The sequence below is a fragment of the Trachurus trachurus genome (genome assembly GCF_905171665.1).
Source record: "Trachurus trachurus genome assembly, chromosome: 7".
In the NCBI taxonomy this organism is placed as follows: Eukaryota; Metazoa; Chordata; class Actinopteri; order Carangiformes; family Carangidae; genus Trachurus; species Trachurus trachurus.
Window position 1 is genome coordinate 16,323,758 of NC_139901.1, and position 12,099 is coordinate 16,335,856.

Below are 12,099 nucleotides of genomic sequence, written 5' to 3' on the forward strand. Positions count from 1 at the left end.
TTTAAACATTGATAACCTTAGTTTAACTTCTCAGTCTTGGCTGTGCATATTTAGTTTTCTAGAAACTGTATATGAAACCACAATGCAAGACAGGAAAAAGTGTAATAAATCTACGCAATATCTTTTCATAGAGAACATGGGTTAAACAGTTATCATACAGGTTACAGCTCAGGAACTCCATGCGGAAGGACAAAATAAAAATGTTTACACGATTGAATACTGCAGAACACAATACAGAGTAATGGAAATGGGATGATAAAACAGTTAAGGCTTACATGTAAATAACTGATATAAAACATGAATATTAATAACATATGGGTAGACTAAAATAATTACAGTAAGTCCATACATAAACCTTTACAAAACCCAAACAGAACATGTTTATGAAAACTTAAAAATAGGTACTATAAATGAGTAACATGTTTTACAGTACAGCAACATGTACATTTTCCCATTATCTCAAGAGAGAGAGAGTAAGTTGAAGAGGCAGGGTCTGTTGTTGGCGTAAATGTCTGTTTTCAGGCCAGTGGCTTGAGTAATAAGTTTTTATTCTTTTGAAAACATACTATATACTGTATATGTAATTTACATTATTCTCAGTTCCATCTCAAACATAACATCTAGCTGTAGCACCTTTTCTGAAGTGCCCTGAAGAACACAGGGTACCCTATTAGTACCATCCAGAGGTTAAAGTTACAGTAAAAATACAACAAACAATACTGTGTACAATAAAAAGAATACTAGGGAGAAAAAAAAATCCAAAGGAGAAACATCACCTCCACATAAACTCATAATATTGGCCTATGGAATATGACTTATACTGCAGTTTATTTCAAATGGGTAAAGCTTATTAAAAGATTTCTTTAAAAAAATCTTAACTGGGTCAGAGTACAATAACTTCACATTTTGGTCCAGTGGTTGGGTTTAAAAATGTACCACTTGAGTAAAATTGAATTTCAGCTGAAGTGTTTTTAAAAGTAGGGCTGAGTAGAGTAGAGCTGGCACAGACGCATGTGCAATGTATTCAACCTCTGCAACATATTTTTCTAAAACTAAGAAAATAAAAGTCAAAGCTTAATTGAAAGAGAAAGCAGACACACACCTTTACAAGATTTGCTTTCTCTTAAAACCTCAACACGGTTCATATATGGCACAAGTTAATGGGATGTGAGGAAAACATGTTAAAAGCAGTGTTTCTTTGATCGTGATGATCATAAAGGTGCCGTGATGGTGAACATCAAATGAAGTGAAAGATATCGGAAATAAAAAAAACAAAAAAACATTCATCTTTCTTCCCTTCCACGTTGCTCTGTTTTGTTTTGTTTTTCTTTTTTTGTGCCTTCCCAAGTCAATAATACAACTTCTTAATACAATCATTAAATGTTTAAATTGTCATCTACCGATTGCCTTTCTTCAAATTTAGATGACCCTGTAAATGTGTACTAGCACAGAAATGTGAGTAAAAGCAAATAAAGGAACAGAAAAAGACTGGTATTTCTACACAGTCAGTACTCTTAGCTGCCACAAGTAATGCCCTTTGGCATTTTCCATCCAACAAGATTGAAACAATTTGAGCCAAAACCACAAGGCCTAAAAGTGCTTTAAGATTATCTTTGGATGTCTCCAGAATACACCCAGCAAACATTTTTCTACTTTCGCAATTCTTTATAAGGGCAAATATCATCTGGCACATTTTAGAAACCCATTTCATGGAAGAGGAAAAAATACAACTAACTAAAACATTTCCAATGGCCAATGCATCCGGCAGTTTACATGACGCTTACGAAAGTGCTCATTAAATCTGACACAGGACATTCTTTGCCACTCAATCCTCCGGAAAACATCTAGCTGTATTGTTACATTCACAAAATAACGCTGTGCTCATTTTTGACTGACAGCCTGTGTCAAGATGATTGGAGGCATCCACTTACTGAATCTAGCACTGAATGCTTATGGAGCATTCAGAAAGTATTCAGACCCCCTCACTTCTTTACATTTAGTTCTTTTGCAGCCTTATGCAGTCATTGAAGTTCACTTTTTCACGTCATCAGTTTGCACACAGTTTGCCCCCACAATGACAAAGTGAAAACACAATTTTAGAAATATTTGAAACTGTATTGAAAAGGAAAAACTGAAATATCACATTGACAAAAGTATTCAGACGCTTTGAACTAACACTTGAAATTACAAGCACAGGTTCCTCCCATTTCTTGTGATCATCTTTAAGATGCTTCCACATCTTGACAGGAGTCAGCCTGTGGTAAATTAAGCTGAGTGGACAAGATGTGGAGAGGCACACACCTGTCTATATGAAGGACTCACAGCTGACATCAGATCAAAGGAAACACCAAGCCACAAAGTGAAGAAACTGCCTGCAGGATTTAGAGACAGGGTCGTGTCGAGACACAGATCTGGAGAAGGCTGTGAAAATGTCCTGCTGCACTGAAGACTCCTGAGAGCAGAGTGGCCTCCATCAATCCTAATGGAAGAAGGCTGCAACAACCAGGAATGTAGCTCAAAACAATGGTTACTCTGGCATGGATGGATGGAAGACATTTCCAGAAGGACAGCACTCCACTGATCTGGGTGGCAAGATGGAAACCTCTCCTGACTGAAAGGAACATGGAACCTGCTTAGAAGAAGGAGTCTCTGTTCACTGCTTTGATGAAACCAGGATTGAACTGTTTGGCATCATGTCAGGCTGTGGTAGTGTTTCTCAGTGGCAAAATATAGAGGGATCCTTGATGAAAACCTGATCCAGTGCTCAGGACCTCAGACTGGGACACCTTAGAACCAACCCCAGACTGTACCTCCTGTTAAAGGTGCTTCAACTAAGTACTGAGTAAAGAATACTGAATACTTCATATCAACGATTGTTGTTTCGCTTTGTCATTGTGACGGACTGAGTGTAGGTTGATGAGTAAAGTGTATTCAAATGAGTTTAGCGTAAGACTCTTTCAGAGGAAAATGTAGCAGAAAAGGGAAGTGGTCTGAATACTTCCTGGATGCACTGTATGTCAGCTGTCATAATGCTAAAGTAAGCCTTATGTAGATGGCCATGGGTGCAGGGCCTCGTAAGCTGCAGCCAAACCTAGACTGTGAATCCGACCTGCTCCTGAGCAGCCATGGAACTCAGATGAGGGAGATGCGGATGGGGATGTTGGGGGACTCGGTCCTCTGGGGTGACTGGTGGCTCACTAGGTGCTCCACCACCGTGTGTTTGGACATGTGCTTCATAAGGTAGGTCTCCTGTAAAGACATGAAAACACACCACATGGTCCGAGATGAAATTAGCCACCATTACATCTTTCCTCACATATGAACTGTGATATGTCTAAAAGTTGAGCTAAATGGAAACGGAAAGATTTTAAAAATATATATACTTTTTATATGCTTTAAAGCAGTACTAAAGAACTTTCAGTTTTGGTTGAGTTTGGCGGCGCCTGTGGACCAAAGCGGTAGTGTTTTGCCTGAAGGAAGACTCCATTTCCCATGAACACTAGCGTGAAGCCCTGTAAATATCCTGCATTAAAATTAACAAAAGACATCAAAACTAAGTTTCTGTTTCCAGTGGATCATTTCAAAGTGAAAACACAAACATAATCCATTGCTAAAGTGCTGTTTTGCCTGTTCCCTCCTTGTTGTGACTCGCAAAAGTGAAAGTGAAGGAAGACTCCATTTCCCATGAACACTAGCGTGAGAGCAGGGTTCCTACCATGCTCCTCAAAGCTGCTTAGTGCCAGAGAAAGAGATACAGACCCCCTCAGGCCATGACAGAGGTGTCATTCAACTTGTTGTAAGTCGATGTATCATCACAAAAGTTATGAAAATATTTTATGAAGGTTGAAAAGTTCCTTAGTGTTGGTTTAAAAAGATACCTGTTTAGTTGTGACATGTAATAATGGACAAACAAAACTTTACTCACAGCTCAATCAAACATTACAAAAACAGATTGTTATCTCTGATCAACAGAACATACTGTCGGTCTTCGAGAGATTACCAAATGTGATTTATTGAAAATCATTTTGACTCAACTAGTACTTGGTAGATCCCTGTGTACCAAAATAAGAGTTAGGTGCCCTTAATTGTACCAAAGAAACTCCACTGCTTCTCTCTATGTTTTAACAGGAGGATGAGCATGTTGAATTTCTAAATGTCACAAACAGGAAACAGCTCCTTTTCAGCCCAAGTGAGAGAGTATCATCAAAGGTCATCAAGACACGCTCAGATAACAAACAGATAACAGGATTTACTCACTGAGGTGTACGCCCGGCCACACATGCTACAGCAGTAGGCCTTAGCATTTTTGATGGCGTGTGCTGACAAGTGGATCTGCAATGATGCTGAGTCTGAGTAGGCACGGTAGCAGTTAGGACATTTGTAGGGCTTGTCTTTATTATGCTGCCTCTGGTGAGACTGTCATGGAGAAGGAAAACAAAAACAGGAATTGCAAAAATGAGACCACCTGCTTAGATTCCTTTTACTTTTTACTTTGTGTTTTACGGTACATCCGTGTTACCGTGCACCGACCTGGAGGTTGGACAGCTGGGTAAAAGCCTTTTCACATCCTGGGTGAGCACACTTATACGGCCTGTCGCCAGTGTGGATTCTGCGGGAAAAGAAGCAGATAACAGATAAAGGTCAGAGATTAGTCAATTTTAGCACTTTAATGTCTGGGGTGAAAGAGAGAGACAGCAATGAAACCACAGTTCGAGTACTGCAAACAAGATCAAAGCATTTTTCGCGACACATCGTGGAAGCAAACAAACTCCATTGTTTTACCACATATTCTTGTGAAAACCAAAACCATTAATGTAATTCCCCAAAGTGAAGACATATAAATAGACAGATTCTGCTTAAACTGCTGTATAATCACCTCCTCCTGGGTATACGCCCCCGCCACCCACGTCTCAGGTCACATCTTTGTCGATCCAGACTCATGTCAAATATGAATATTTGTGTGAAATTCTGTCCTCGAAAGTAAGTTAGTTAAAAAAAGAAAATAAAAAAAACGAAGCGAAGGTGCAACCTGAATTTCTCTTGTCTTTTTCTGAATTCTCATTCACATGTGTGCTTGACCTCATGACGTTTTCCATCCAGGTTCAAGCGTGAGGAGTTTTAGAGACGTTATTTTGACATTTCGATATTTAGAGCCCAAGTGAAGTGAAGTTTCAAGTAATTCTCTGAGGTGTTCTGGAGACACTTGTGTCCACAAGGCTAAAATCACGTTTTGTGCAGACGGCATGACCTTTATCTTTTCAACTTTGACCTATAGCCACCAAATTCTAATCACACTGTCCAGTTTGACCTTTTTACTACATTTACAGAAGTCCCCTTGGAGTGTTGTGGGGGCGTTGCGTTCACAAGGCTAGAACCAGCTTTTGTGAGGTCACCATGACCTTGGCGGGGATCAGATCAGTTCATCTTTGATTTTAATGCAAACATTTGTGCCAAAATCTGAGGAAGTTCCATCAAGGCGTCCACAAGGATGGGATGGACAACCTGAAAGGCAAGTGAAATGACTTTCACAATGTCTTGGACAGTGATAATCTGTGATCACTGGGTGCTAACTTTCCTTGTAGAGTTAACAGAGCAGTTAATAGGCTTCACAGTTACTCTTTGAGGACTATTTCTACTGAGTTGAATCTCTGTGTTCACAGCTGGACCGACCTGGTGTGCTGCTGCAGGTGTGACAGCTGACGGAACGAGTTCTCACAGTAGGAGCAGTGATAGGGTTTGATCCCCAGGTGGATGCGCAGGTGCTGAGACAGGTAGGAGGCGTTGGCAAATGTCTTGGAGCAGTGGGGACACTTGTGTGGTTTGGCCTCCGTGTGGGACTTGGAGTGAATCTGCATCTCTGACTTGGTTAAGAAGGTGAGTGGGCACACTTTGCATCTTTGAGAGAAGAAAATAAGATAAACACAATCAGTTTGTGCTGCCGCCATCAAGTTTAAGAGACTATACAGCACAACATCATTCGGTCTTAACAGAACAAACACCTCAGTCATTTTCAAAGTGAATAAAGCAAAGCGAGCAATTTTGAATCATAATCAACATCCAGAAGCACTGAGTCTCAACCACAGTCAGAGTAGAGGTTAATTCAAAATAAGTAGTCGATGGTTTAGTATTCGATTATTTAGGAGAAAATCCCACAGATCTGTGTACCTGTAAATTGTGTTTAAGTTTTGCAAGCTCGGTTTTACTACAGGGTTTTACTGTGTAAAACAAAGTGAACATTGATTAAGTTTGGCAGCTGGAAACCAGACCACTTAGACTCACTGCCTCTGAAACCTCAAGTTAAAATGTTTTCTCAGATCATGCTAGGTGAATTATGGCTTCGTGTTGAGGTCTCAGTGAAGAGCACATCTCAGTCATCTGCTTAAAACCAGACTTATCGGTGGCGTTTAGCTCACTTGGTAGAGCTGCCGCCCCATGTTGAGGCTACGTCCTCACTGCAGGTGGCCCTGGTTCGAATCCCGCATCAGGCAGCCCTTTCCTGCATGTCACTCCCCCTCTCTGCCTCCCCATTTCCTGTCTCTCTCTCCACTGTGCTATCAATTAAAGGCAATAAAAAGCCCCAAAAATATACTTAAAAAAAGAAAACCAGACTTATCTTAGGTGAATACATATTGATCGTGGCAGACCACAATTTAATCTGTGAATTGTCTTTGTGTGATCAAATCCATCAATCACAGCAGCTTCCTGTGTCTAACCTGTAAGTTTTGCCCTCTTTGGGTGCAATAGTGACACAGCCTTGGTCAGCTAGGATGGGGTACGGCACCACCAGCAGAGGACCGGACGGGTTTTCAGCTTTGATCTTCTTCCGTCCCCGGGGCGCCTTGGGTGGAGGTCCCAACAGTCCCGCCAGACCTCCGGCCTTCATGTGGTCCATGCCGGGACCACTGGCCAGCCCAGATATGATATTCACAGAGGGGGCGCCACCCAGGCGGATCTGGCTGCTGGAGGTGGGAGTTGTGGGGGTCAGGGCCTCCGAGGTGCTGTGGCTGTCGGGTCGGGATGAAGGAGCCAGACCTGAGGAAATTGGGAGACACAACTATTTTAAACAGCACTACACATGACCTGAGAAGCTTCAAATTCTTTTGAAGTGCACCAGTGTTTGTGTATCCTCTAGCTTTTAAACTGTTAACCATGTGTACCAGCAATTTTAGATTTCTCAGTTTATATTTCCCTGCAGCCACTTGCTCCCATGGCTGGAAGAGTTGCTGTAGTAAGCTGACTAAAAGTGCAAAGGCACTGATGTGGTTATGTGCCTTGTTGTCAGTATCTACCCTCAACGCCTACCTTAAAACCAAAGCCTATTAGAATATTTGATGTTTTATATGCCTGTCAACTGTGTCTTCAGTTGTAGCTGTGTGTATCATTTTCCATCTGGTGTGATGATGTCCTACACTCAGATTGTATTAATAACAGACTGTCATACCTGAGCGATGGTTGAGCCGGGCTGCTTGGTCACTGAGTTGTCTCATGTGCCAGTCTTCCCACAATCCTTTGGCCTTCACTGCCGATTTGTCGTCCATATTGCCATCTGGAAGTTATCATGTGAAGGCATTTTAGTCAAAGAGCGGTAGATTGTGTTTTGAAACAGACAAGCTTCTCACTGACTTCAGCTCAGAGACAGTCATTTATCAGAATATGCCAGCCAGTGTCCTGCGTGCATTATAGTGTTTAATGTCGCCTTGATGAGGATGGTTATGCAGTTACTTTTCCTGGATAAAACACTGTCTAAAATTAGCAGCGTCCTGATTTGAACATTAAATATCTGATCAAGCAATAGAAAGAATAGACAAAAAGACAAAAAAAAATCTGAACAATCACACAACGCCAACTTTGGATACAGGACAAATTTTGATAGTTGATGCAGTAAAAATATATTGTACCCAGGCCTACAAATGATGAAGACTATACCTGGTCCAGAGCTGGAGGCGGAGCGGGCGTGCAGAGCGATGTCCGGCTGACCAGAGCCCTGTGGCTGCGGATGATGGCCCGGCACCTGCTGAGGCTGGGGCTTCTGCACTGACATGCCGTGCTGCGCGCTACCATCCGGGGATGAGCTGGGCACCAGCAGAGGCTGCTGGGAAGGAGAAGAGGTAGGCGGCAGGTGCAGGGGTCGGATCTTCTCAGCCATCAGCTGCTCCTTGATCTTGTTAATGAGCACCAGGTTATCCAGCTGAAAGGGTTAACGGGTCATGCTCAACAGAAAACAGCTACCGTGTGTGAATGTCATTCACGCCCCAAAAAACACATCCCAGGACAATAAACAGTGACCAGCACACAGTACAATAATATTATTATTATTATTATTATTATTATTATCATCAATTTATCATTATTATTTATTTGTTAAGAAGGAACAGGGACAAATTATCTGTCTGAGAGCTTGTTTCAGTGACTGGTGCTGAATGGCTGAAAAGACATTCACACATGGAAACAAATGGCAATGAAAGCTGGAAACATCCCAATTATTACATGTTAAAAGTGAACTTACCTGGCCGGGCATGGATGGAGGGGGTGGCCAGAAATACGGGTTGTTAAATCGAGGCTCTGCCATCCTAAAAAGAAATGACATTCACTTTAGTTACATTCAGTGAGCCATTATATTACTTCAGGTCGGATGGAACACAGTTTTTTTTAAACAACAATGTGTTTAAATATTCTAAACAAAATCTGCAGGCAATGGGTGCTAATGTGACAGACAGTAACTGTGATTGTGGTTAAATGTGTCAATTTTTTTCTTCTTATCTTCACAAACAGGTTTCATGTGCAGTAGAAAAGGATGAGTATTTTCCTCCAGTTCCAAATAACCATAGATTAATTTCATTGGTTTCTGCAGTATCTTATTCCCCACCATCTAGCTGTTTATGCACTTCCATACATGGTCACATCATTGTAAGGCATTGAAAACAATTGTTAGAGGTAAACTCAAGCCAATCCACTGTCCTTACAGGGTGAGTCTGAAAAACATCCAAGATGCAACTGGAGAATTTTAAAGAGGCAGCTTCATAAATGTTATTAAAAAATTATAGTGGTTGCATTATGTTATTTCCTGTTCCTTTTATGACAAAAACAGGATTGTTTTTTTTATGCTGATAAAAAGTTTGATTAACCTAGAGACAATTTTCACCACAGATAAGTATGTACATGTATAAGGTTACACTGTTTTGATATTGTCTGCCCGTGCCCATGTAGTTGTGAGTTACTGTGTTTTTGTTGTGTAGGTACCTATGTGTAGGTACCTAGGACTACAGAATGAAATTTAGCATTTGTGTTAAGTCTGGCGCATTTACATTGATGTTTAATGCAGCAATGTTGAATGATGTGCATTGTTCCAATTTAATAAATAAATAAATGAAATGAATGATACATACAGGTTAATATTCTCTTTTTACTTATATTGGCTTTTTGTTGAATAAATCATAAATAGTTTTTTTTATTTTTGTCAAACTAGATTGGGCTCAAAAGTTCACTCAAATGAGTGAACTTTTCCACTTCCATTAGTGCTACTACTACCACCACCATACTAATGTTACATTTTGGGGCTTTCATCCATGTGTTAGTCTTAGTCAACAGATTTGTTTTGTTTTTCACAGTTATGGTCCTGCTGACACCAGATAACTCCATCCACAGGAAGACAGTGACGTGTGGGTGTAAAAACACAGCAATTTGATCTTTAGTTATATTTTCTCTAACACAAAATAACCTATTGGAGATATTTTAATGTGTTTGAAGGGGCTGCAGTCACCCTTATGATCAAATTGATTAATTAACTAACAAATTAAAAATAGTAGGCCAGTGAAATCATAAACTGATGGTTGTCATTAAGGTCAAAGCTCATTTGAAGCTGTATTATATTGGTGCTTTCTACATTGCTTTCTACAGCAGTGTAAATTGTCACTGCACAGTCACCTTTAAACTTAACACAGCTCCAAAAAATAAACATTACCCAGAACGTCTCGCGGTAATGTAAGTTTTACACAGAGACAGAGCTGCTCAGCTTTGGACATTTAGCCAGTCTGCCTCTTTTGTCTAACAGTGAAATACTGAAAATAAGTGCACGTCGCTTTAAATATCCTGATAAACGCAAAGAAAAAAAAAACTTTCCATTCTCTGACTTTTCGGACATGTCCTCTGTCAGACTGCACCTCTGGACCCGGACTGATGGAGGATTTGCACGGAGCGAGCCTCCCGGGGGCGACTCAGACATTCTCAGACAGTTTTCTTAAAACATTTCCAGACAAAAGAGAAACAAAAATGGCAGCCTTATTTTTATAAGGCGGGACGCCATATTCTGCAGACCCCAAAAAATTTAGGAGCATGAACATGTTGTCGTGAGGAGTGTGCTGGGGGAGAGGAAGCGGCCGACGCAGACACAAAGGTGTGTTTATCATGTCAAAGGCATGAATGATTGTTTACGGCGAATTGCAGGTTTGAATAGCCCGGCCTCCCCACCTCTTAAAAAAACTGACACTTCCTACAACAACCATGCCCTGCAAAAAAAAAAAAAAAAAAAAGCACGGAAACGGACAAGATGCAGGCTCGACCCAAACAGCACACACATCGACTAAAAAAAAAAAAAAAAAAAAACCCACCGTAGCGATGCGTTAAGGTCAAAACACAACCGGCGCACAATGCCTCGTCTGCCCGGAGCCGCCGTGCCATCTTAACCAAATTTCACTTTTTAGGGGCTGCTGCTTTTTTTCCTCCACATTCTGCAACTTTTGAACGAATCAAAGGGCAGCAATTGCACAATGTGCACAATGCACGCATTTGGGGAGCCTATATCGCTTATCGCAGAAATGCACGAGCAGTGAAGACACGTAAAAGACATGCACAAATACCTTGTGTTCCTGATTGCAGATATTGTCTTGCGAGTACAGCTATAATATAAAAGGTTGATGTTCTTTCTGCCTGCCTCCAGTCGGACCACCGCTTCCGGGTCGCTTTGTTCACTTCTGGGTGCCGCTGCAGGCTCAACACAGCACAGACACACAGGGAAATGATCTGCCCATGTTGCTTTTGGATGATTTTTTTTTTCTACACGATGACCTACTTTATTCACATTTTAATGGACACAGCGTTTTCTGATGAATTTAGAAACGGTTCTTCGGCGCAGTTTTAGGGTTGGGTTTAGCATACAAATCCGCAGGCATACTCAGAAATCCCGTGAGAGCAGTGTAATAACACTTAATTACCACGAACAGTAGCATATGCTTTCAATATTCATTATAGTAAAAAAAATAAAAATAATAATAATAATAAAAATCATATAGCCGAAGCCTATAAATGTAGCCAGATATGCAAATAAAAGCAGTTATACTACTTAGAGAGATGCTGCTATTTGTTGTTATCTGCAGATAATTATAGGCTATCTGATGGTTTCATTTTTATAACTGTTAGCCATAGTAAAGACAATAAAGTGCATCTGCATCCTTAAGTGATGAATCAATGCAACATGCAGACCAGCTCCCCTTTTGGGGTTTGATTTAACTTTGCCAGAAGTAGCCTCACTGAGACAAAAGTCTTTGTAAAGGGCATCAGCTTCGGAATATGAAATAGGATAAACTACTGTTGCTAATCCTTGAAAAATCACTAGTCACCTGGGACAGATGGGCGCCCAAGCAAATTTTATTTTAGTTCTTTGGTTGGTGTTGTGACTTAAACGTTGTCTTCAACCCAAACCAAAATGATCCCTCTGGTTCTAGAGAAGAGTTTAGATAGGCTATCAATTGCAGACTAAGTAATCAATATTCATTCATTCATTCATTCATTCATTCATTCATTCATTCATTCATTCATTCATTCATCCATTCATTCATTCATTCATTCATTCACCCTGTTGTTACACATTATTATTCAGATATAAGTGATGTATTGTTTACAAATTGCTTTGCTGCAGCAAATGTCCACTAGCCTACTGTATTTTTCATGTGTTCAAAGGCTTTTTGACAGCCAAAGAGATTGTCTTGTGTTTCTTTAAAGCAATAGTCATCCCACTAATCAGGGAGAATCATGAGGTTACTGCATTTGATTGATACTTACTCTGCTATGTGCCTTATTTACCTTGGTTTGTACTTTTGGTTG

The 12,099-nt window shown here is 40.6% G+C and overlaps 1 protein-coding gene across 2 annotated transcripts; it reads right to left on the reverse strand.

The window, feature by feature from the left end:
- Positions 1-91: 91 nt before the first annotated feature.
- On the reverse strand, positions 92-10,932 carry znf362b (zinc finger protein 362b). 2 transcript variants are annotated; one of them, XM_083975195.1, is made up of 9 exons: positions 10,857-10,932; positions 8,507-8,570; positions 7,927-8,161; positions 7,442-7,546; positions 6,714-7,032; positions 5,671-5,895; positions 4,531-4,609; positions 4,258-4,416; positions 92-3,249 (listed from the first exon to the last, which is right to left on the reverse strand). In XM_083975195.1, the coding sequence occupies exons 2-9, from the start codon at positions 8,567-8,569 to the stop codon at positions 3,133-3,135; spliced, it is 1,302 nt and encodes a 433-aa protein (XP_083831321.1). In that variant the 5' UTR covers position 8,570; positions 10,857-10,932; the 3' UTR covers positions 92-3,132. The 2 variants fall into 2 exon arrangements, with proteins under 2 accessions (XP_083831321.1, XP_083831320.1); XM_083975194.1 differs by having other exon boundaries at positions 7,927-8,188.
- Between the last annotated feature and the right edge of the window lie 1,167 nt (positions 10,933-12,099).

Coding starts and splice junctions, on each gene's coding strand:
- znf362b (XM_083975194.1), bottom strand. CDS start 8,569: ATGGCAGAGCCTCGATTTAACAACCCGTATTTCTGGCCACCCCCTCCA. Junction 4,610..5,670: donor CACCTGCAGCAGCACACCAG/GTCGGTCCAGCT, acceptor CTTTTCCCGCAG/AATCCACACTGGCGACAGGC. Junction 3,250..4,257: donor GTGGCCGGGCGTACACCTCA/GTGAGTAAATCC, acceptor ATGTCTTTACAG/GAGACCTACCTTATGAAGCA.